Source organism: Cydia splendana, chromosome 11 (assembly GCF_910591565.1).
Source record: "Cydia splendana chromosome 11, ilCydSple1.2, whole genome shotgun sequence".
NCBI lineage: Eukaryota > Metazoa > Arthropoda > Insecta > Lepidoptera > Tortricidae > Cydia > Cydia splendana.
The window spans coordinates 7,493,328-7,520,061 of record NC_085970.1 but is presented as its reverse complement, the minus strand read 5'-3'; the positions used below and the strand labels follow the sequence as shown (position 1 = coordinate 7,520,061).

Below are 26,734 nucleotides of genomic sequence, written 5' to 3'. Positions count from 1 at the left end.
CGAAGCGTTGTCATATGTAGAGTCTATAGACCATAACAAATGTGTAATTTTGTCAGACGCAAGGAGTGCCCTTTCACATTTGGCTCGGTTACCCTCGAGCAGTCGAGGGCATCCGATAGCCTACACCATCCTTGAATCCATCAACAAACTTCGTACACTAAATAGGGAAGTGATTGTACAGTGGATACCTTCTCATGTTGGCATCATGGGTAACGAGGAGGCTGACCGAGCAGCAAAACTTGCAATAACCGACGGTATTCCATACCGTTGTATACCAGTACACAGCGAAGTACTAGGTAAAGTTAGGATTAGTTGCAGGCAGATGTGGAGGGAATACTTTGATAAGCGGTCTCTCACTAAAGGAATCTGGTACCGAACAGTTCAATGTCAGCCCCCTCAGGTCCCCTGGTTTGACAAAAAGCTTAGCAGGAAACAGGTAGTATCACTCCTCAGACTTCGTTCCGGGCACATTCCGTCAAACAAATTCAAGCACCTGATGAAACTAGCGGCTTCACCAAATTGCCAAGAGTGCGATAAAATAGAAGATGTTCACCATGTGTTGATGGAATGTGTCCGTAATGAGGCGCTGAGGAATGACATGACATTTATTAAATCTACCAACATAGGTAGTTGCAACATCGTCCTGGCATCGCCACTATCAGACGAGGCCAGGTTGATGTGCAAACTATACTTATATGTGATGTAGTGGTGTAGGTAATACTTCACTACTACATCATTATTACTATTAGATCTCATTACGGGGGTGACATTGTCACTGCGTGACAAAACCCCTTAAAAAAAAAAGGATTTAAAAAAAAAAAAAAAAAAATTTTCAGTGACAACAATATTATATTATGTGTGTCTCACAATGTATTGCTACAGTGACACAATATACCTATATTATGTGAGAGCAAGCTACTTTTTAATATGCCAGCAACTGTAATTAATACCAATAACATGTTGCTAAGCTGTCCACACTGATCTGTAAACACAGCATTTAGTTAGCTATTCCAACAAATCTGTTGGTGCTACCCAATCAATAGTCACTCACTCTTCAGACTGTCATCATAGCGATGAGAAAAAGGCAGCTTAAATTATAAAATGTATGAAAAAGTATTCTTCAAAAATCATGCAAGTTGTTTAGTTTTGTGTTATGCCTTAGATATGACAATACTTAATACATTTTTTTTTTATATATACTTTCGCAAATAGCATTATTCATTAAGGTACCTAATAAACTTTTTAAATCTGACAGATAAATAATAAACACTAAATAGCCTTTAATCCTGAATGAGAGCCTGAATCTACATTATCAGACAGTGAAATAAACAAAATATATATCTTGCAATATTTTAAAGGATTATTCATAATTTTAGCTGCCATTATTTTATTGCTATAGCTATAACAGCGCTTTCTGTTCATGGATACAACTACTAGCGCAGACAAGCGGAAGTCTCTTTCTAGCAGAAGAAGATAGAAAGAGACTTCCGCTTGTAAATTGTTCTCCTCCGCTTGTAAACTTACAGCTGCCCCCTTATAATATCGGCCCCTGAAGACGTTTGGTAAGGTAGGCACAACTGGTTAGTTGCAATACATAGCTAAAATACTATGTTTACAGAGTTGACAGCTTAAAACAACGCGACGTTATGTAATGACTAAAACAATTACTTACATTACTAGAAACTATTTAAATAAAACAATTAATTGGCGGTGATTAAAAAGAAATTTGCCCTCTATGTTTATGATAGGAGGGAAATGCAAAAATAGTGAATAAAACATTAACTTGTACATTAATGTGTATTTATTTCAAAGATACTTTAACTAATCACTAAGTAATTAAGTAACAGCAGTTGAGGCCCCAGGCCTCTAGAAAATAACATAACATGGTCCTTTGTTACATGTACCTACCTACAATATTACCGACCTCAAATAACAGCACATTCAAAAATAAAAAAAGCGTTTTTTGGACCACCAGTCCACATAGATAATAATTATTATTTTCTTTATTAAGGCTCCGGCACACTAAAAAGCAAGGCAGAAACAGCGCGGGGCGGCGCAGTTTGAGAGCTGAGCTGAGTTGAGCGACTTGCGACGGCGGCAGCGACAACCATAGGTGGGAACGAAAGGTCCGATCGCTGTTTCGCTCCAACCTATGGTTATCGCTGCCGCCGTCGCAAAGCACTGAATGTCGTGGCCGAGCCGAAAGGGTTGTTGCTAATTGAAAAACAACGGAAACGTATGAGCTGAGTGTCAGCTTTAGTTTATTTAGACCATACATTTGCGTTGTTTTCCGGATTGGGTTGAAGTTATACAATGACGTCAATGACCCTGTGGGGCCGCGCAAACTGTCATAATGGCTGTAGTAAAGCGGGTCAAACGCGGTTGCGGACAGTTGCGTTTTTAAGGGTTGATTTCCTGCTAACGCTGGTATCGGTCAAGCGTACCAATAAACAATGTTGTAGGTATGGGACACCGCACAGCGATACTCATGTCTGCGCGGCAGATCTATCAGCGTCGCTTTGCGGCGTCTCATAGAGCATTGTGTTTATTCCTGCATGTGACCGACGCGTCAGAGACCAACATCAGCGTGTATAGGAGGAATGGTTTATTAGTACAGCGGCGAAACTGCTTTCAATATGCCGGATCCTTTAATCTGAACAGTAACAGTAGTAATGAGTACACTTAATTACATTACAATGGCTTACGCAAAAAACATCTTTCATAGTCAGCCCACCATGACTCATATTGATGAGATTGCAAGGAAAATGATACTGCATAGTGTCATAATCAAGATATACGGGCTCATCTTCGGAAGGAGCATCTTGATCACGGTATGCAAAGTAATGATCATCAAAGTTGTAACTTATTTATGATAAAAAGCCATGTGCTTCCTCAACCGAATAAAACTGCCAAAGGAAGTGTTGCATACCGCACAAGTAGTCATTTTCCTTTTTTCTACAATATTCGTGCAAAGAAAGTGTAGCTGCTTTATCCCCTTGGACGTCAAGAACGCCGTGTTAATGTCAACGCAACTGTATCAAGCTAGGTATTATCAAATAAGGTTTATTAGTAAATTAGTTTAATGGCGCGAGACACTTATCAAAAGGCGTTCAAAAGTTTAATCAAGCGAATTTAATAGCGAAAGCTCTTAATGGAACTCCTTCAGAGTCAAACTTAGATTTCATCTTAAATATGGCCCGTTGGATAAACATCCAACAAGGTGCAGCTACCTTAGGGTACGCTAAGTCCAATGCCCAGTATAAATTATACGTCACCTTTATAGTCTCACAAATGGTGGATACTTCATATCTTAGCCCTCCAGCAGTGGTAACAATTTCATACGTATGTATATTAGCCCATGAAGGTCCGACCGGAAGTATGTATGGTTGATTCTATGCCTTTTGAGAGGTTGAATGCCTCTTGTTGAGGGCAATATGTGGCAATCTCTGACGCTGCTGCAACGCGCGCCAGGAAACCAGTGCTTGCCTCGTGCCTTGACAGCCTCCACACTTTTTTTTTCGATACAACAACAATTCCCAGCAACGCGGTTGAATTTGCTTGTTCCTCACCAACTGCAAAACAATCAAATGCAACCATTTATAATACATTACCTATACATACATTATGACCAATAGCTTAACTTTCATGCTGGGCTGGGAGACAAAGATAAACATAGAATGTTCCAGCTGCTTTTTTTCCCGGGCATACCTACTGTAAAAATCAGTAAAGGGACATGGATTGGACCGTGGGCGATAGACTGATAACCTGTCACCGCGTGCCGATTCTGATGATATCATAAGCCTCAAAACTTTGTCAAAAGTGGCATGATGTGACCTCTAACGCTCTGTCTACCACTCTACCCCATCCGGGAATATAGGCGTGATTATGTGTGTGTGTGTGTGTGTGTATGAGCATTCAATATGGAAAATTTAGTTTATATTTATAGTTCACAATCCTATTGTGAAAATTAAAAATTCCATAATCACAAAAATTACCAAAATATCGCTTAGGGGACACTTGGACTCGGACTTAGCTGGCAACGTTGCGTTTTTGGTGATTTCAAGACTGAAAAGTGTTTTAATAAAAATAAAAGGCAGATTTTCCATTTTAACGCGGAATATCCTCTTAAGACTAATGAAAACAGTTTTTACCTTTGGTTCGAAGTATCCTTCCCTATTATAATCTTGCAACGCCTGTGGAGGCTGTGGAGGCTGCACAGGTGTGGCCGGTATCGTAGGTGGTTGCACAGGTGTGATCTGTTGTATAGTGGGCTGTACACTTGGTCTGATCTCTAATGGAGTACCCTGAAAAAAAAATTGTTAGGTAGGTACAGTCACCGGCAGAAATATCTGCCAAGCTGTTCAAATGATTTAAAATCTTTACCCACCAAATTTCCGTTACCCACCCAGAATTCTTTTTTTAAGGATTAAGATTCAAAATACATACCTCAAGAGTTCCATTTGGTCCTAGAATTAATATACTTTGCCTTTCAGGCAAAGCTACTGGCACTGGGCTGCTGCATGCGCTGGACCTTGGAGAGAACAGTCCGGGGTCATTCATAAAAGGGGCGTTCTGAAAAAAAGAAATAATTTTAAGAATTCTGTATTATGCTTAAAGAACTTTATTTTCTCAAAAGAAATTGTACATTTCACTTCATGAGAATATATACTTACTAAAATAAAAGTAAATCAGTGAGCATCGCAAGTTATACAAAACAAACAAACCCAAAACCAAAAACAATAACAAATTAAATTAAATTAAGACTTTTGTCACAATAACAAGTAAATAGAGTCTGTGCGGAAAGAGAAGAGTCGTGAAATGTAGGGGAGCCCATACATTTCACGACGACTCTTCTCTTTCCGCACAGACCCTAGCAGGTGGCATTACAAAAGTCCAGAAACTTACACGTAAAATGCAGTTAACAAGCTCATTTTAAAGAAAATCCATTAATACAAAACATTTCAAATTTTAAATCTTTTATATTTTTTACATAACTCGTAGAACCGATGGTGAGTGGCGACCGTGTCTACCGAGCTGTCGTTAAGGTAGCGAGACTGAACGCAGTCACCACATTACATAGTTACATAAATACGTCAAGGTGTCAGGATTATTTATGTACCTACCTGCCAACCAAGGTAGCTGTTGTCGTGAAACGTGTGATAATAGGCGTGTAATCGTGATATGCCAAATATGATATGGTCTTATGCAGCTTATGCTGATATCCTAATATGGGCCGCTTAACTAAAGATACATATATCTCGCGTCTATCGCGAAAGTTTTAAATATTATAAAGATACTTACTTAAAATCTCCTCCTCTGCTATGAAGAGGCGCCTGTCGAAGTGTCACCTTGGGATCGCGGCGAGGCGAGGTCCGCGGCACGTGGGGCGGCCTACGCGGGAGCTCAGGGCCCACCGCTTGCCTTCGCGCCACCGCGGCAGCACCCCAGCCTCGGGCGCATCAGAGCCACACGCCTAGGAACCCTAACCCTACGGGGAGCTCGAAGATGCCTCGGCGCCTTCCATAGGCGCATGGCGGCAGCCTCCTATCTATTCAAGCGATAGCGCCATAACCTTCAGCCTTTTCTCGAGTAGATGGCGATCTAACAGTTTTAATCTTCTGTTGAAAGATGGCAGTAAATGTACTGTGACTACATAATTTACCATGACGGAATCTCTATACACTCTATTCTCTTTGCTACTACTCAACCAGACTAACAACTGAACTACAAAACTATAGCTGCTACGGAAAAGCTTCAATAATAATACTACTATTTAACTACTAAAAAAGATTACCAACTTTTTGGCTAATTTTCTCTAATGAAGATCTCAGTCTTATTTTGTCTGCAACTTTTGTTGTCAGTTCAGACAACTCCTCATCATTTGCTTGCAGCAAAAAATTAAGTGTCACTCCCTCCTCTGAAAGCAAGATAAAGTTCAGGTAAATCGCTACAGAAACAACATTCTGTAACTAGTTAATAGTTACCTTTGTCGATATAAATAAATAAATATTAGGGGACATCTTACACAGATCAACCTAGCCCCAAAGCAAAGCTTGTACTATTATGGGTGCTAGGTGACGATATAATTATGTACATACTTATATAGATAAATACATACTTATATACATAGAAAACACCCATGACTCGGGAACAAATATCTGTGTTCATCACACAAATAAATGCCCTTACCGGGATTCGAACCCAGGACCATAGGCTTCACAGGCGGTGTCACTACCCATTAGTCCAGACCGGTCGTCACCGAAACGACAATACAATATGTTATACATTGCTATAGAAACAAGGTTTAGTTAGTAAATATGTATCTTTGTCGATATGACAATAGTTTTGTTGGATCGACAAATTATGGTCAAAAGTGCGAGGCAATGTGTTTGAAAACTTTGGAACCCATCACCTTGGAGTCTTGGTATATTATACTCCAAGTTCAAATCCACATCTTTGTACAAAACAATAGCACGGTGGTCCTGCTCATAGAGGTAGCCAAAATAATGTGCTCTGGACTGACGGCCGTCATATCTACACACGGCTACACATCAAGTTTTATTTTAACACGCCTCGTGTTTTCACACTTTGTGTCGCACCTCTGCTGGTTATATTTTGATTTGTGGCCATGTATACAGACAGACATGAGTAGACAAAATAACGCTCCATCACCCCAAAGACCCGATCCGACCCGATCGAACGCAGTATGTTTTAGCAGAAAAACGAAAATGGTCTTGATGATCCGTTGAAAAGTTAATGCGTGAATAAAAGAGTATCAAATAAACATAAAAACTCACTTTCATATTTATAACATTCATAAGAATAAATAAACACTTACCCACCATACGCTGCGACAAATGTGTCAGCCCGGCACTGTCAAGAAAACTAGTTATGTCCATTTTGCACTTTTCATAATAAAAGCACTTTACTTGGTGATCGAATCGTAGCACTAAGTAATATAGGCGCGCGTCCATTCTCTACCGTTGACATTCGTATTTGAAGACAAAAAAACTAAACGAAACGACAACATACATACCCCTTACCCCGTACCCCGCCCGTGCCCGCGAGTTGCCATTTTTACAAAGTTAGTTTCGGTAGGTTGTCGAATTGACAAATTAAATTTGTGACGAATTAAATCTTGTACACTCGCGTAAAATTATCGCAAATGCATTAAAAAAATCAATTTTTCCAATGTGCTCGGAAATGTTCTCCGTATTGTAGCAAAAATAGTACGGCAAATTCTTCTTTATTGTAAAACTCAAAAAAAAAAAACTAACTATTACTGTCCTGTTTTAGCGGACGGGAAATAAAAAACAATACAGTAATATTAACTTAATAACAACTTATCTCATCCGTGTTCATACAGCTTATATTGCACAATTATTATTTTTATTGCATAATTAAGTATAGTTGGTCAAACCAAATTGTCAGTAAATAAGAACAAAAAAAAACTATACTCATCCTTTTCTTTTGGGTGCTAATACAAGACAAAGGTAGTATGATTCTCTCTGTCTATCTTTGAAATGCGGCAGTCCTTTGACAAACTAAAGCTGGTCAAGCAAATCTTGTCAGTAAAAAAAGGCGCGAAATTCAAAGTTTCTATGGGACGATATCCCTTCGCGTCTACATTTTTCAAATTTGCCGCCTTTTTCTACTGACTAGATCTTCTTTACCAAGTATATTATATATTGAATGGTACTGAATTAAATGGCAGAATAAGTTTGTGCCTTTAACTTTTAAAAAATTATTAAAGAGGGAAATTGTTTTTGACATTTTTGATGTAAAGGTTCGATTTGAGTGATGCTCGATTACTCACTTCACTCATGATTAGGAAATGCAATAACCGGCCAAACTTCAGAGCCCATCAACGTGCACACTAGCGCCACTGCTAAATAATCGTGATTATTTAAATTTAACGAAAGATCTATTGCTGGATTCGTCAATCTATGCGTCCAAAGTTAAAACAACCGTTTTTGTTTTGAGTTCCTAGATCGACGAATCCAGCAACATAAAACCTAGTCTGATGTATTCAAAAGGTATTTAAATACAAAATACAGTACGTAGCGGCCCCCTTTTTTTAAATATCTTTCGTTAAATTTAAATAATCACCATTATTTAGCAGTGGCGCTAGTGTGCACGTTGATGGGCTCTTCATAACCGGTTTCGGTTACGGTTATGCCCGAAAAATAATCGTTTATAATCGGTTACGGTTATTCTCGAATCTCGACAAAAAATGATAAACTTTATTACAATAATATAATTACAAAATTACGACAATAAATGTACAGTATTAAGGAATGTGAGTGTAAGTCTTCGTTTTTAGGGTTCTGTACCCAAAGGGTAAAAACAGGACCCTATTACTAAGACTCCGCAGTCCGTCTGTTTGTCCGTCGGTCTGTCTGTCCCCAGGCTGTAACTCATAAACCGTGATAGCTAGACAGTTGAAGTAGGGTATACAACAAACTTGATTTCTTTGCTGTTTTCTGCGTAATGGTACGGAACCCTTCGTGCGCGAGTCTGACTCGCACTCGGCCGGTTGTAATTATTTAATAACGCACACAAAATACAGTAAAAGTTAAAATATGACCTTGGACGTGATACAATATTCAATCAAAATATGTATTTCATAAATAGGGAAGTAAATTTGGTACATTTTCGTTAAGTACACGAATGACAAAAATTATAGTCACAGGTGTCACAGCCAAAAAAGAAGATAAATTCATAGAATTTATAACCGAAAATAACCGTAACAACCGGTTATTCGAGTTTCCAATATTCGGTTATGAAATGAATAGAAATCGGGGCGGGAAATGATGTATTAGTGCTTAAATTGGTCGTAAACTTATATCTTGTTAAAGTCTTGATTTGACGTCGAGTGTACCTACCTTAGTAACGTTCGTAGCAACAAAGTCTAACTTCAGTAAAATACACTGCTTTGTTATAAAAACTAAGTCATATTTGAATATAATAACAATGGCACTTTGTTAGTGCAATAAAAGAAAATCACCTAGTTTCAGCAACAATGTTGGGCTATGATTAAATTACAGAGTGATATTGTAACTGGAACAAACAAAAACATTTTGTGGAAGCAACAAATCGTTTTATTTTAAAAATGAGCAAAGTGATGTTGTAAGAACAACAAAAAATAACTGCTTTGTTATATAAGCTAAATCTAACTTTGATAAGTTAGCAAGGCACATTGTACCTGCAACAAAGGATAAAATCTTTGCTCCAGCAACAAGGTAAATCTTTGTTAACATTGCAAAGTGATATTGTAACTGGAACAAAAAAAAACATTTTGTGGCAGCAACAAATCGTTTTAGTTTTAAAATGAGCAAAGTGAAGTAGTTAGAACAACAAAATATAACTGCTTTGTTATATAAGCAAAATCTAACTTTAATAAATTAGCAAGGTACGTTTGTACCTGCAACAAAGGATAAAATCTTTGCTCCAGCAACAAGGTAAAACTTTGATAACATTGCAAAGTGACATTGTCACTGGAACAAACAGAAACGCTTTGTTGCAGTAACAAATCGTTTTAGTTTTAAAATGAGCAAAGTGAAGTAGTTAGAACAACAAAATATAACTGCTTTGTTATATAAGCAAAATCTAACTTTAATAAATTAGCAAGGTACGTTTGTACCTGCAACAAAGGATAAAATCTTTGCTCCAGCAACAATGTAAAACTTTGATAACATTGCAAAGTGACATTGTCACTGGAACAAACAGAAACGCTTTGTTGCAGTAACAAGCCACGTGATTTGATAAAACAGCAAAGTAGTTTGGTCGCTACGACAAAATATAGATGCTTTGTTGTAGAAGCTAAGTCTAACGTTGATAAATTAGCAATATTATATGAAGGCCATGACAAAGGAAACATAGGTTGTTCCGGTAGCAATGTAAATATTGTTACCGATACAATAAACTGTTGATTTACGGTTAGCAATAAAAAAGTTGTCGGTGGCAATAAGCTCGTTTTGTTTTCGCCACAAAGCTTATTGCCCTTACAACAACAAAAAAAATGACAAAGCATTTATTGTGCTTTGTCGGCCGATTTTTCTCTCAGTGTACTATCGCCCAAATGAAGCACCGCGATAGTAATAGTAAAAAAAAACCCGCGTCAACCGGAGCTAGATTCAAACAGGAATCGTCCATCTCTGTCCCGCCGCGCAATACGTGCCCCATTTGTAACGAAGATCACGTGGTTAGCACGTGCGCACAGTTTACGGCGGCAACGATTTCTGAAAGATAGGCCAAGAAAGGTACGCTCGGCTAGTATGGCGGAATGGAAATAATTAGTAATAGCTGAAATTTTCGGTGTATGGGACAGATAATAAATCTAGTGATTACGTCGACACATAATCCAAATAAATATATTACATTTAGGTATTTAAAAAAAATGTAAAAATATAAAAAATCACAGAAAGTTTGTAAAAAATATTAATAATTTTTTTTAAATTTATACTCATAGAGAAATATTTGCTTTATGACATTAAGCATGAATCACACAAAAAATAATTCTGTATCCTACATTTAAAGTAAGTAACCTACGGTTATTATTAAATTCAGTATATTTCCGTCCTCAAAAATGGTAATAGGCTATTTTTTCTCTCATTATTTCCAAATTACAATAAGTACAAGCGTTGCAATTTAATCGTACACTAAATAATACCGTATGGGAGGTTTTATGGGGTTGTGCATTAATTGCCTGGTTAAAAATGGTAATAGATCAATATCATATGGGATTTTTATTATGAGTTCTCCTTCATCGAATACTGTAAAAATCGGCTTGAAATATGATTCGTAACACAAAAAACCATCAAAAACGTTATCGTTGCTTTAAAGTTGCCGCGCACGAGCCAGCGAGCTAACGCGATTGGTCGTTGCATGGAGCGGGGCGACGGAACGATGAAACTTCCATCGCCCCGAGCGCGAATATTTAAAAAAGTATTTAGTATATTTACTATTTACTCGGTCAAAACATATGTACCAGTGAACGTAAAAAATATGGGAGACTAGATTCGAACTAATTATCAGCTTTAATCTGGGCAAGAGTGCTGTAAATAAGAAAGTAAATTTTACGTAATTGCAGGCTTTCCGTCTTTGCGTGCGCGTTAAATTTAATACAATAATAGGCCAATTATATAGGGCTATTATACTGACACACACCCGATTTGATAGCAGAAAAAGACGCGAAATTAAAATTTTCTTAGGGAAATCAAATCTTCACGCCTATAAGTTTAAACTTTAGGTTTCAATAGCGGTCATTTAAGTACCACCCCTCACCACTAAAATGTAATTATCAAAAACGACAGTTGCTAATGTTCCCCAAAGTAAGCATTTCTAGTTAATGCTGCAATACAGTGGTACCGGGCACCTTGCGACGCAAGGCCGAGCAGGAATCGCAAACCTTAAAACATTTGCACTAATTAATTGAGTTAGGATTTTGTTAGTACTCTTTAATTGAATAGCAAAAAATATAAGTTATGCATTAGAAATACCGTTTTTATTCGATTTTTAATTAAGTAATTATTGTTAAACTTATTTTTATCGTGTGGTGTCGGTTAAATTTCACTAGTAACATCATTTGGCGACTAGGGCAATAAAAGTCGACACCACAACCAACAAATTAACAAACAACAATAACCAACAAATTAACAAACAACAAAAATTTGCAGTAATATTCCAAAACTCGACTGAACGCAAGCGCACCGAACCGTGTCGCTCCCCTGACGCGACTCAGTGTCATAAAACGTAAGGCCGTTGTATTAACGACAGCGGATAGCTGAGCGGCGAGCGGTGACTGCAGGCGGCAATAAGGTGTTCAGTTAATGTTTTTATAATTTGAAATGACTTCGTTTCCATGTAGAAATAACCAAACAGACTTTAGAAGCATTTAATATTTTATTTGTGGCCGTATAAATTATGTTTTATTGGTAAATTAACTACAATTATTCATATTTGTGGATAAAACAATATACATACTATAATTAATACTAAATTAACATTAAATAAATACATTATTTATGACATAAAAATACATTGCGCGTATTTAACTACTTAGCACTGTTTAATTACGATACTTGCAAGCAAGTAGTAAAGTATATGGCTCCATCCTATCCTGTACCACGATATACAAGCGATAACATTTTTGCGACAGTTTTGTATAGATAATGGATTTGTCGCTAGAAAATTACGATATCGAGATAAAAGTCAGGTCTCTGAGCGCTATTGAAACCTCAGATGCTTTTTACTTATACATGTTTTAAATTTGCCGCGCTTTTTCTAGTCAAGCTGAATGTGTTTCACTATAGAATAGTAATCGAATTGGTTCAGATTTAACGTTTAATGCATATAAATAACATAATTTTGGACTAAGTACATTATACATACCTACATGACATCAGGCTATGGTTTGGCGCACCGTGACCCTGAACGGCGCGGTAATGTGTTACGGCTGTTAAGTGAAGTCCAGACGGGATGATCAAATCGACCGATTTGATCAGAAATGAAATTGGGGTCAATCTCCAAATTAAGCAACAATTAAACAACTGTACCGATATTTGGAACCTCAGAATAATATACCCGGCCGGATACCGGATAGTAACTTTGCTTGATTTCAGAGTAAACAAATTGGATTTAAGAAACAGTCACGGTCATATTGTACATTACTCGTTTATTATTTCAAAACAATTTAAACATCCACTCACTTGCACGCGTAGGTACCTACTCATTTCGAACATAGAAATGAGTCCGCGCCAATGTTCACCACGAAACAGGTTAAAACCTGCACAATGCGCACCTAAAAACCGAAATGTAGGTATTGTTAAATTTAGTTTGTAGTGAATTAGTTTTTTGGTGTAAGTGTATGAACCAAGGTCTGAAATAAATGATTTTTTATTTTTTTTATTGTTCCGCCGGCCGAAGATTCGGCGGTCGGATACCGAATATTTGGCCGACGGTCGGGCCGAATATCCGGTATCCGACCAAACAACTATCCATTGCATTTCTAATTGAGAGTGGCAACACTATCGTAGGTCGTATTGCCCTTTTCTAGCATATACGTCCCTCGCTCCTACACTCCCACCACACAGGCAGGTTGCTTTGTCAGTTATACAAGGCAAATTTTCAAGTCATTGGCATGCTGTTTTTCCATCTGGAAGGTCGTGAAGCTAAACTGCTGGTGAGTTTTTGAATTTGTACCTCAGTTTAGCTGACTATATTGAAATAGTTATTTATTTTACAAGGGGGCAAAGTTGTTGTTTAACCGCTCGTGCTAATATTGATACTTGAGCAAGTAAAACATTCGAAACATGGAATCTTGAGCGTTGCGAGGGTTTCAAAGCACGAGGGTTAAACAAAATTTGCCCCAAGTGAAACACAAAATGTTTCACCACACCAACCCGAAGCAAATATTAAATGTAAAAATATCATACAAAATCAAATACAAATGAATTTTATTAAATATTTATGATTTAAAAGTCAATTCTACCAGCAAACATAAGAAAACAACTCAAAATTTGCATTTGATTCCTTTGCCTCACTTGTGAATAAAATGAAACTTTGCTCTCAGTTTTTGAAGTGCAAAGTAAGCCTTTCCGAGCTGGTGTGAAATAAATAATTAAATTTTTCACGCCACTGTTCGGAAATGTGGCAATAGATGGTCTAAAACCAAGCTGGAAAGTAGGCAATAGCTGTAGCACCTGAACCACCACTACTACAATGTTTCATTATTATCATCATCTGTCATTGGTGACAGTTCGCTACAGCAATGAGTATAATTTAAAACATAAAAATCAATAAAAGGTCTTTTTTGGCGCAACTTTTTCCTTCAAAAATAAATTTAGGTTATTTATAGGACCAATTTCTTGTTTAAAAAAAAAACGAAATGTCAAACTATTCATTCATTCAGTCAGTTCATTCGATTCACGCTTAAGGCGTTTTTTACTTTTGTAGCTGTTTGTGGTTTTTTTTAGCAAAAACGCTTCTAAGTTTAGAGTTCGTTTGAAGCAAACAACATAAAAACGCCTCTTAAATGTGATAAAAAAGAAAAAAGGCGGGATCGGAAAATTCTCACTGAATTGGATAGTACTATAAAATATAAGAAACACGTATCTACGCTCGCTATAAAAATGAGTCTTCTAGTGAAGAAAATGATATTCTTACGCTGACGCCTACCGAAATTCAAGAGACAGCACAGGCAGTGGCTAGTAATTTGCTACCAGAGAAATCGCGGGCTAGTACTTATAGTTATCCAAATGTTTCCTTATTTCCTCGCAGTAGTCGTGAAAAGCACTATGTAATGCCTCGGCCGGAAACGCTAAAGATGGAGTCGTATTATTCGAGGGCCTTCACCAACGTGTCGGCCCTCAAACTCACTCGTCCATCTTTTAGCGGTTTTCCGTCCTCTCCTACAATACTATAGTTGTCCGTTAAATTATCTAGCAAATAAAAACGATCCGGAATAGTGATGTGAAAGTGCAAGAGGATATTAGAAAGAGAGATGCCTAAGAGTAGCATACCATAATGAATACATGTGTCTTAGCTGTATATTGTATTGTTATAAATAATGTTAAAAATGCTTTATGTTGTTAATGTGTTCCAAATTGTGCTGCTTTGGCATTAGCTGTAAGGTGCAATTTGTTATTTGAATTAATAAATAAATACAATAAATGTTAATTTTACAAAATGTACCTATCAAATTGTATACTTTATTAAATATCTCTCTCCTCACAGGTGTTACAATAAAGGGTGTACGTACTACATTATTAATTAAACACTCATAATATAATTATATTACATACACATAATAAGTATATCATAGGATATGTATAATCACATTGGTTTGGCGTCTTCCCACCACCAGGCGATAACAAACATGTTTCAATATTATTCTTAGGTTCCGAATATCGGTACAGCTGTTTAATGACAGCATTTACACAAAAATAAAACGCTAATTAAATAACTTATCATATTCGGAACTACAGATGCAACGGATAGTTGTTTGGCCGCATACAGGATACGGGAGGTACGGCCTGACCATAGGCCGAATATTCAGTATTCAGCCGCCGAATATTCGGCCGGCGGAAATATTCAGGTTTTTCAGGTGCGCATTGTGGAAGTTTTGGCCTGTTTCGTAATGAACTTTCGCGCGGTATATAGGTCTATCACTAGGTACGAAATTAGTGCGCGAGCTAGTGAATGGAACGTTTAAATTGTTTTAAAATAATAATCGAGTACGATTATATTCCGATATCAAGCATAGTTATTTAGTACCCTTATTTTAGTATCCGGTATCCGTCCGGATATTAAAATAAGGGCGAGATAGGATACCGGATAGTAACCGAATATCCGGTGCATCTCTATTCGGAACCTAAATTTTTAATCCTGCATGGTGCAAATATGTATAATATTGAGACAATGACTTGAAAATTTGTCTTGTATAACTGACAAAGCAACCTGCCTGTGTGGTAGGAGTGTGGGGTAGAGAGGGAGGTATATGCGATGTCCAGACCCCCCCCCCCCAAATTTGAAATGACTTAAATTTATGAATAGCCCCCTACGACAGTGTTGCCACTCTCAATATTATTTATTCTTAGGTTCCGAATATGGTAAGTTATTTAATTAGCGTTTTATTTTTGTGTAAAACGCTGTCATTTTAAAGCCGTACTTTTCGCCTTATTGCAAAGGAGTAAGGTGCAAAAGTGTAAACATATATTTCACGTCGACTCTTATTATACTATGTTATACTTATTATGGAACTTACTATGTTATACTTATTATGGAACGTAAACTATGAATTGAAAGAGCACGAAATAGTCAATATAATACGTTTGTTGAAAAAAAAAAGTCTACAGACGCTTAGGCGCGAAGGGTTATTGTCTCATAGAAAATTTGAATTTCGCGCCTTTTTCTACTGACAAAGTTGTTGGATAGACGTTAATATCAAATTAAAGAGTGGGCCTACACACTTCGCTGTGACAGAATGTGAAAGTGTCACCAAAACTGTCAAATGACTACGATAATAAGTATTCCTTTTATAATGCCACTCCACACTATGCCATTCTGAAATTAAATAAGAACGATAGATAGTCATGCGCAATTTTTATTTTTGTAGTGGGTCATAATTGACGTATATAATTACGAATATAATTTGAACATCAACCAATAATATTGGAAATGATATCAGTTATTTTTAATCAGCTATCATTCACGCGCGCGTTCATTTTGCTCAGACTTGGCCGCACAAATATTTGGTGCGAGCGAGACGCCCGCGCACGTTCGAATTGGCCTGTCACTTGTAGCAACTTGTAGGTAAGTACATACTTACCTACATACTATCCACGCGTCCTTGGCACGAACTCCCGCCACCGCCCGCATTGAAACTGTCCCCGCGCGCCGCAAGGAAATGTAATCCTTAGCATTAGCGCAAAGAGTTCAAATTTGGTAGTTTCATTTAGCGAATTTGATAAAATGCACATATTTATTACATTGACCATATTTTTGTGTGATTATGTATTGAATATCACTTTGAACGTTATCAGAACAAAGTCTGCAAGAAATTATATCTATAACCATTTTTTTTAGCATGTTTAAGGCGTAAATATATATACAAGTGATACAAATCATATTGATGTCGGATTCTCGGATAAATAGCTTAATGAGGTAGTTTTATGGTAATTCAATCAAAGACCTAATTATTACTTTTTTTTTATATCAAGTTACGACGTATATCCGTGAGGCCCCGCCATTTATAGAATTAGTTATTTTCCGTGTTAATATTTTGACTGATTCCATTGTCGACTCATTATAAATATTATTTTCGTCACGTTTACGAACTAAAAATACTATTACTATTTTTAACAAACAAGAACGGCTCTTTTTTTTAACTATTTTTTTTTACCTACTTCCGGACAGAAAGTTTTTTGGATTCGAAAATAAAGTATCTTAAAATGATCTAAAGAACAGGAATAAAAACAAAATTGCCTATTACTAATTAATGTTTAACGTAAGCGTATCTTTACTGGAGTAAGATGGGAACTAGCGAAGGGTGCGCGGCTGTGTTTTAAGTGTTTAGGATCCGCGCCTCATCAGCCGAATACATGCAAATACGTAGCATGCGGTGTAGGCGAATGCGAAGCAGGTCATCATAGACTGCTGCACGGATTACACACGGCCTCGTCGGCAACTGAGGTTAGCATGACACGAGCCGTAAACACAGTAAGCTTCGCGTCAAACAAGCCCGCGACAACGTCTAGCGTAGGTAGAATAGGCAACACGTCTTTCGCCGGGGGGAGCGAAATCTCTCTAAACCCGCCCAAAGACGTGCCCACCGCGCAGAAATTGCCCGTAACGCGGCCCGCGTCGACGTTTGACCAAAGCAAACCTGCTCAAATTGTAGCAACCTCCCGGTGGGCTGTAGAACCCGAACCAAAGAGCGATCATAAGCCGCGATCGTCAACAATTCGAACGCCCGCGCCCGTCGCCGACAACGCCGCGATACGTCGTACACGACGACGCGTGACAAAGTCCGTACGCTCAAATTCTAAAACTAAAAGTAAATTCGAGTACCTGCCTAAGGTAAACAGTTTTTCCGAATACACGCATTTAGTTAGGGCTACGTCTAGAGTTCTGGTTGCCACCGAGGTAAATAACGCCAAGTTGCCATATGAGAAAACAGATACAGGAATGATCAAGGGGAATTTGATTTTAGCTGAGATAACGCTAATCAAACGGAGCCAATATGAAGCCTATCCAGAAGAGGTAAAGTCCCTGGAAGCTGGGCATGCGCTACCGAAAAGATCTCCGCTACGCAGAATAGCAGTAAAACTTGACGAATACGGAGTCATCGTGACAGACGGCGGAGGCAAGCAATTACCCGTCCTACGCGCTAAAGAAGACTTCGCCAAGCTGCTAATTCATCATTTCCACGCTCTGTACAACGGCAACCACTCGACAGTGATAAGCGAGTTGAAACAAAAATATCACATAGTCGGATTGCGCGGTAGTATTCGTTATCGATCACATAAGCGCCAATGGTGTCGAACCTGTCGCGGGGCCAACCTCAAGGTTCCCGTGGTCGACTTACCATTAGAAAGGCCTCTAACGAATCCACTATCATCTACCGCTGCAGCTACGAATATACCCGACGCTCATCACAACAGACAGAAATTGCACGTAGGCGACAGCGTCACGATAAGCGACTGCTCCGTGCCACAAGGTACATGGTCTAGAGGCGAAATCGCACAACTCTTTCCCGATGTAGACGGTCAAATAAGAGTAGCCATTGTACACACGCGCGCAGGTGACGTTTGCTGCTCAGCTTCCAGGCTTATTCCTACACGCTCCTCTAAATACGGTGTTGACACACGTGGGGGAGAACTGTCGCGAATAGGTATTAGTAAAGTAAAATATAAAGAACGTGTAAATAAATAATTATAATTTCTGTCGTGTATTTTACTGTGTGTTTATTGTCATTATTTTTACCATGTAACTTGTGTCTTATTTTTACCATTTTATTATGTCACGTGTCTAGTTATAAGTCTTTATTGTTCCCCAATTAAATATTACCCTTTTCCCTAATTTTGTAAACATTTGTAATACGCTACTGTGATTGGTTCAATAAATAAAATACTTACTCTGCACGTAACACCCACGCCTTGAGTAGGCGTGGCCTAAAGTACCTACGGTGGGGATGGCGCCGAGCGCGCCTATATATACGCGCCCACCCTGGGTGCTTGTCACTCACTCATCAATAGCCACAGAGGCATCAGCCTCCCAACACTCTCCAAGTTTTCTAAAACATACATATGTGTTTTTATTGAACTCCAACTACACTCCCGGTAATGGTGGTAGCGGTATCAAGAAGGTAATCTGCAGCAGCCAGCCAGCGCGTTCCAGCCATCGTGTACGAGTTCCTGACTTCGGAATCTGCGAGCCCCACAGTAACTACGCTCGACAACAATTAAAAGTCTTGAAGGTAATTCAGTTACAATTTTAGATTTTTACAGTTTGATGACAGATTTAAAAAGAAATTTTACTAAAAGGCAAAGTGATCAATTTTAAGGATTTGTAACTATGAAAAAATTGATAACATGGAACAATCTTCCCTAGGTGAAGAAATAAAAAACAAGATTATAAGAAATTTTACACTGTTCATAGACAAGGCAATAAACTATTTAGAACAATGGTTTGATTTTGACACCAATAATTGGTTGTCCATAATTAGCAAATTTAACCTGTCTACCCCCCTTATATTTAATGACATTGTTAATGTAGCAAACACCTTAAATATAACAGAAGAACTAGACATGGATGCTTTATATAATAAAAAAGATACGTCAATACCACAAAATGTTTCAAACGTTTCAGAAGATTCAGTTACAAGTGGGTCAGATGATTCAGACAATTATGAAGAGGTCTCCTCAAGTTCTGAGAGTATTTTTGAAATTCGTAAACGTAAAAATTCCTGACGTAAACCAGTACGGTCTCGCTCTCGGGTGAAAAAACAACATTCACAACCACCGAGACGCAATTCAAGCGTAGATACGGATACTGCTGATACGATTTCAATAGATTCTATGCATAATTACATATTGGACACACTTGAGACATCGCCAATTCCCGATCCCGCGGCAGTGGAGGTCAATCCTCATGCCTCGCCGCAATTCGATCCTGAAGGGCTACCGCGAAAAGCGAAATCTGCAAATAGCGGGGATTTTTCTCTTTTGCTCCAATGAAGGCGTAATTAGAGTGACAGAAAAAGTTGCCCGCAATTTGCGAACTTCGTTTTTCGCGGTTATAGCCCTGAAATAGAGGGTAACGCCGTCCAGCACGCGACGCTGTCTCCTAATCCTCTGGAAACGGAGGACAACTTACCACCGCGCGCTTCGCCGCCGGTAAGCATGTTGGCTTTCGTGTAATTTAATTAATACAAAATTCAAAACCCTTAATTTAATATAATCTTCAATTTGAGGAACTCGAGTGTACCGTACCGACAGACCCAATATCAAATGTTTGACAGGTAGGTTGGTATGAGCAGTTTGTATGGGAAATCAAAATTGATTGTTTTTACTATATTTCTTTTTCAATATTTTCTCACCGTTTAAACCTTCCCTGGACTTCTCCAAATAATTCAATACTAAAATTAACCAAATCGGTCCAACCGCTTTCGAGTTTTGGCGAGACCAACGAACGGCATTTCATTTTTATATATAAAACGAAGAAAGAAGATTATTTTATCGTTTTTAGAATTGATTAAGCCGCGTCTCCACCAACGCGCGCGCTCGCGAGGCAGCCTCGGATGCGTGACTTGCAAGGCTGGCCTCGCGAGCCAGCCTCGCGGTTTATCCCGGAGACACTGAGGCGAACCTCGCGAGGCAGACGGAGTGTACACTATGCACCAAGGTCTCGAAGGGGAAGTAAGAACAAATACCGAGTTTAATAATAAACTGACGTATATTTGCCTGGCTCACACAAATCACACTTAATACAAATTTCAATAAATATCTTAAGAAATCCACGGTATACAAGGGTTAGCTAGTTTCCGAAATAAAAAGCGACATCTCCTGGGAAATTGAGTCAACATCGTAAATAAGGCGTTTTATACATACCGCCCACCAAGGACGACATGTCCTTCATCATAACCGCCCACCATGAAGTGACCAAGGAATCAAAAGTGAACTGAATACAAATCAAAGGTGGGCTCAGTTTTCTTTAACACATTTGCATAAACACAACATAAACTTTTAATCTTCACACCATAACATAAACTCTTAGTAAGTAACAATAATAATGCACCTTAAAATCTACATTATCTAATTGTCTAATAACTTCTTAAAATTGTAACTGCGAAGACACAGTTTTGAACTAAAGTTAACAAACTTAAGGACTCAACTCATATTTTTTTAAACAACACTGATCTAAACAGAAATATTTTGAATAATTCTGCCGAAAAACCACGCTTCATAAAAAACAAAACAAGATTGAGGCAGATTATTCCCTTTCTTCAAAAGACATCTTCAACTCCAGTTTTTTCTAGGAATAATAATCTGTTCTCACGAGAACAAAAAATTTAAAATATCCCCAGTTACTACTAATTCACCTGATTGATTAACTGTCAACTGTCAACAACGGAAGTGTAAATAAACTTCCGGACACAAAATATATTTTAATTACTGTTTTACGTACTAAAATCGTACTCAAATCACTTAGCAGCATAATATATACATTCTCACTTCTGAAAATTTTATGTTTGAGTGGATATTTTCGCATTTTCACAAAATAGTCTACTCTGAAGTTTTCCATATGTCAAACCACTAACTTAAAGAAGAATATCTTATCGAAGCGTGCAAAGCTGTCTTTTTATCTGCGGCAGATTCCAAAGGCCGAAAATAACCCAGCATCCTACAAAGAAAAAAGAAGTTCCGTTTGCGCCCGGGGACTGCGCCCTCGATGTGACAGTGCTGACATTTGTCATCTCAGTTTTTTATTATTTTTGTAAACATTGTATTATCTTATAGTTTTCGTATGGTTTATCTTATTTTAACGTAAGTTCTAGTTTTTACACATCCTTAGTTTTAAGCCTTGGTGGATGCAGACCTCTACGGCAGCCACTGGCAGCTCGTCTTCACAAGCATTTCCTTGCAATCAGTGCCACAAATCGTTCTCAACAACTCACGGCCTGAATATTCATATAGGAAAATGTCACAAAACTACAAATTCGCACATCATCTCTACATGCCCACCCGCCGTAGGGCCCCAACCCAGTCCGTCAACACCTCAGCAGAACGTAAACTACTTCCATCTCCACCTCAGCCACCTTAAAAACAACATTCCTGTAATTAAAAGAATACCGCGTGGTGCAAGAATTGCCGTAGCAACCCGACTAACCGATGTCATCAATACATGCGTAGAAAGCAATAGCCTAGATTCCTGGGAAAACCTTCTTACATTCTCATTTTCCACTCTTCATGCTACTTTAGACAATAATCGACTATCACTTACTCAAAAAATAAAAAACAACTGTGCCCACCCCCTTAATCACCAGATTCCCATTTATCATCTAAACAACCATCTTTCTTATAGTTCATGCAACAACTTGAAAAAGACTGTAGAGGGAAAAGTGAGCGATGGTGACTTGAAAGGAGCTGCACGTTTGCTTTTTTCAACTGACGTACTGTCTGTGGACTCGACTGAAACACTTTCGGCTCTACGCGACAAACACCCGTCCGCCCCAGCAACTCCATACTTCCTAGATCCGCCTACAGAACCCAAAGTGTGTCTTCAAGTTCAGGATAAGGACACATTAAATGCAATTCTTTCATTCAAAACGGGTTCTGCAGCGGGTCTAGACGGGTTATCCCCACAACACCTTAAAGATTTAACCTCACACTGCGTCGGCGATACAGGCAAACGCCTCATTATCGCCCTCACCAAACTTGTCAACCTCATGCTTTCCGGAAAAGTCAACCCCCTCTTTGTACCCATTATTTACGGCGCAAATCTTATAGCCCTCACAAAAAAAGACGGGGGAATCAGGCCCATTGCTGTTGGTTCAACATTTCGACGTTTAACTTCTAAAATATCCGTGCGTCACGTACTCTCGAAATTGCAAAAACAATTTGAACCGGTACAACTTGGTTTTGGTACTAAAGGTGGGTGCGAAGCCGCCGTCCATGCCCTTCGCACCTGCCTGTTCAATGACCAGTGTGAGGTACTCCTAAAAATTGACGTCAAAAATGCCTTCAATTCGCTCAATAGGGACGCCCTGCTTGCCGAAGTCAACAACCACGCTCCGGAACTTTATAACTATTTATTAAATTGCTATGCATATCCGTCGAAATTACTTTACAAAAACCACGAACTTTCCTCCGAAGTTGGCTGCCAGCAGGGCGACCCTCTCGGACCAGCCATCTTCAGTTTAGCTATCAATCCAGTTGTTCAAAACCTAAATTCAAAATTTAACGTTTGGTATCTAGATGATGGCACCCTAGGAGGAGATGTAAACACAGTACTAGCAGACCTTTCGGAAATAAAAAATAAATTTAAGCTTATAGGGCTGGAATTGAATTTCGCGAAGTGCGAATTATATTTAAACCTTTACAATCCCGACATCGTACAAAAATTTCAAGCCCTCACTCCCAATATAAAAGTAGTCAATAAGGATTCTCTAAACCTCCTAGGGTCACCAATTTTCGAAGAAGCCATCCCCAGCATTATCACAAACACGATTACTAAATTCAAAAACTGCGCCGATCGCCTGAACGACATCAATTCTCATTCCGCTCTGACTATTCTAAAATTCTGCCTTTTCGTACCAAAATTTACTTATTTGCTCCGCTGCTGTCCATTTTGGAAACACCAAAACTCCTTATTACCGATTGACAACCTTATTAGATCTTCCCTTGAAACCATTCTAAATATACAGCTTAGCGAGCATTCTTGGAACCAGGCGTGCCTGCCCATCAGATTCGGTGGGCTGGGTACGCGCAAAATTTCTAGCGTTGCTTTGCCGGCGTTTCTATCTTCCGTCCATGGCACTTCCTCCCTCGTAGGAAAAATATTAAGGGCCTGCCCTTTAAACAACGAGACGGCGTGCTTGACGGAAGCTAGAGACGCCTGGCTGACGGCTTGTCCGGGTCAAGATTTACCTTCAAAATTACATATTCAACGTTGCTGGGACGACACTTTGTGCAAAATTAACTTTGAGGTACTACTTTCCAGCTCTGATGGTCCTAATACACGTGCGCGGCTGCTCGCTGCTGCAGAACGGGAATCCGGCCAATGGCTGCATGCCTACCCCTCCCCCCCCCTCTGGTACATATTTAGAACCGGATACCCTACGCCTAGCCGTAAGCCTTAGGCTAGGGGTCAAGGTCTGCGCCCCCCACGGATGCCCCTGCGGCGCAACCGTCGACGTGCTTGGACACCACGGCCTCTCTTGTCAGTTAAGTGCTGGCCGCCTCTCCAGGCACGCTGCCCTAAATGATATCATCCGCCGGTCTCTTGCCACCGTCAATGCGCCAGCTATCCTCGAACCTAACGGCGTTTTGAGGGACGACGGCAAGAGACCGGACGGTATGTCCCTGGTCCCGTGGAAGATGGGACGGGTGCTAGTCTGGGACGCCACATGCGTCGATACACTGGCACCGTCCCATCTACCAAGAACTTCGACCAGGGCTGGGGCGGCTGCCGAGGCGGCTGAAAACAAAAAGTTTTCAAAGTATCATGGTCTCGGCCCCCAATACCATTTTGTGGCATTCGGTGTCGAGACACTGGGGCCGTGGGGTCCAAGCGCTCATGTTCTTTTTAAAGAACTGTCGAAAAAGCTGGCCGATACCACCGGTGACCAGAGAGCTGGCAGCTTTCTCTCGCAACGCATTAGTATTGCCATTCAGCGAGGGAATGCTGCCAGCATCTTTGGCACAATGCCGCGGGGGCCTTTTTTAGATTTACTTTAGTTTAGATTAGTTTAGTTTTTAATTTTAGGTAGTTTTTAATTTTAGTTAGTTTTAAATTTTAGGTAGTTTTTAATTTTAGTTTTTAATCTTTTTATGTTACTCATTATACTGTATTATACTATTCACCTTACATTTACTTATAAGGTTTTGACAGCTACATTGTGATCTAATTTAAACTGAAGATTACTAGAAGAACTGAAGATACGATCATCTGGGATACAAGATTCTATTAGAGAAGACAACCGATCATGGTAAGTAAAATATTTCTAAATATAAACAATACTTGAAATGCATAAAAATAGTTGTACTTCGCTTTATACATAGCATTGCTGTTCTAGCTTGTGATATACACATTTGGATACTATTTTTTTTTCTTTTATTACAGGCAGCGATAACAACGGCGGTTTCACCGAGTGCTGAAATTCCTTTTTTGATTAATTCTAGGTAAGTACTTCATTATTTATTAAGTATACCATCCACTTTTATTTTCAGGAGCAGCTCGTCTGCTGATAACTGCGCAATGTGGTAAGTAGAAAGTTTCTTTTAGCTTGTATTTAGATCCAGTTATGTGCTTTAAAGGCTTTCTTTCTAAATTGTGTGACCTTTTAACTTTTATATTATTTGCATTGTTGCAGGTTTATCGGCAAGGAGAGGCGATTTCACCATGTTCCTGTTCTTCTTTTCTCTCTGTGACTTGGATTTGGATACAATACGATCCTTGCACTCTCGTATTCCTGCATTCAGCTGTTTGGAGTGAACTAAAGGTTCTTTTTTATCTTGGAGAAATACTTCTTCTCTTCAAGTCAGGTACTGTGTGTAAGACGGTAACATTTTCCGTTTCCTTTACGTTCACCGAACCTAGTGGGCCCGACAAAATCCACCCGAGCGTGGTGCGCTGAGCTAGTGGAAACCCATTTGGACCTTTCAGTACTCCATCCATAATTATATGGCAATAAACCGTGCCTCCCAACAGAACATCTACTTCGTTGGGTGAACTATACGTTGGATCGGCCAACTTGATCTGCTTTAACACAGCCCACTCTGGAGCTACTACCTTCTCGCTTGGGAGGTAAGTAGTGATCTTCTTTATAACATACGCCTTCACTGCAATACTGAAGGTGGGATTGGTGAGCGATTGAACTTTCAACTCTACTGCATATTTAGGGACCGCAGAGGTCTGTTCGCCACCTAATCCTGTGATTGAACTTTTAATAGGAAATTTCTTTATCCCTAATGCCTCCACAACAGCTTCAGTAACAAATTAAGCCTGTGAGCATTGATCTATCAACGCGCGTGTCACCTGATAATCACCTGTCTGCGACTCAGCCTTTATCAGGGCTGTGGGTAACAACGTTTCTTCTTTAGCAATCTCTGTCGCATGGCAGTTGACTATCGGCTTGATCTCTGTTTGTTTGTTCTCTGGAGTGACGTGTGTGGCTTCCTCCGAAACACCTTCAGCTACCTGACCTACATTCCCTAAATTGGCAGCTAAAGTTGGGACCTCCCTTGAATGAAGCAAGGAATGGTGCTTTCTATGACAAATTCGACAGCTAGTGGTTTTTTGGCAAAATCTAACAGTGTGATTACTCCCTAAACAATTGTAACATATTCTGTTTTTTGTTACAAACTCATGTCTTTTAACTAAGTCTTGGTTTGCAAACTTCTTACAAAAACACAGTTTGTGAAATCTGTAAGAAGGAATTTATTACTACATTTATAATTATATAGAAAGTACCTAAACCAAACACAAGTTAATAAAATAGTCTACTTCATTTAGCATAACACCATCCCTATTATCCTCGCAATTTAAAAAGTCGTATGTTATTATGAAAGTCGTATGCAGTTGTTACGTTTTAGCTTAGCACGGTAGTATTGAAAACAAATCGTCATGTTTTTTCCAAATTCTACTGAAGTTATCTGTTTACTACAAGTGAAAAGTGATTCCACTGTCCTTGGTATGAACTAAAATAACTTCTGCACCACTTCACGACACATGAATATATTTTTAATTACAAAAAAACGTTGTTTTTATAAATCAATTTAGCCATTTGTCACTGACTGTCATCTCGGTGGTACTGAGATTGGCAATCGAGCAGTTTGTAAGTACCGCCTATCGCGGGGTAGTTTGCGTTGGGTCATAATTGAGCGGATAGCCTTTAATTACTTCATAGGTCTTCACCTATGAAGTTATTAAAGGCTATCAATGCTTATTACTGCTACGTCTTCACGGGTTATTACTGCAGCATCAAAGTAATCGTTACCATACGATGGCT

The 26,734-nt window shown here is 38.9% G+C and overlaps 1 protein-coding gene and 1 long non-coding RNA gene across 2 annotated transcripts in view; both read right to left on the bottom strand.

The window, feature by feature from the left end:
* Positions 1–26,734, bottom strand: part of LOC134795112 (uncharacterized) — a gene marked incomplete at its 5' end in the record, with an annotated part of 78,932 nt that overhangs the window by 35,815 nt on the left and 16,383 nt on the right. The window contains one exon of the mRNA XM_063766945.1: positions 21,986–22,004. Coding sequence (XP_063623015.1) covers positions 21,986–22,004 — 19 coding nt within the window. The remainder of the gene's footprint in view (positions 1–21,985; positions 22,005–26,734) is intronic.
* Positions 3,530–4,762, bottom strand: LOC134795024 (uncharacterized). Its single transcript, XR_010144762.1, has 3 exons — positions 4,447–4,762; positions 4,152–4,304; positions 3,530–3,572 (listed from the first exon to the last, which is right to left on the bottom strand). It is a non-coding gene; the product is annotated as an uncharacterized LOC134795024 (long non-coding RNA).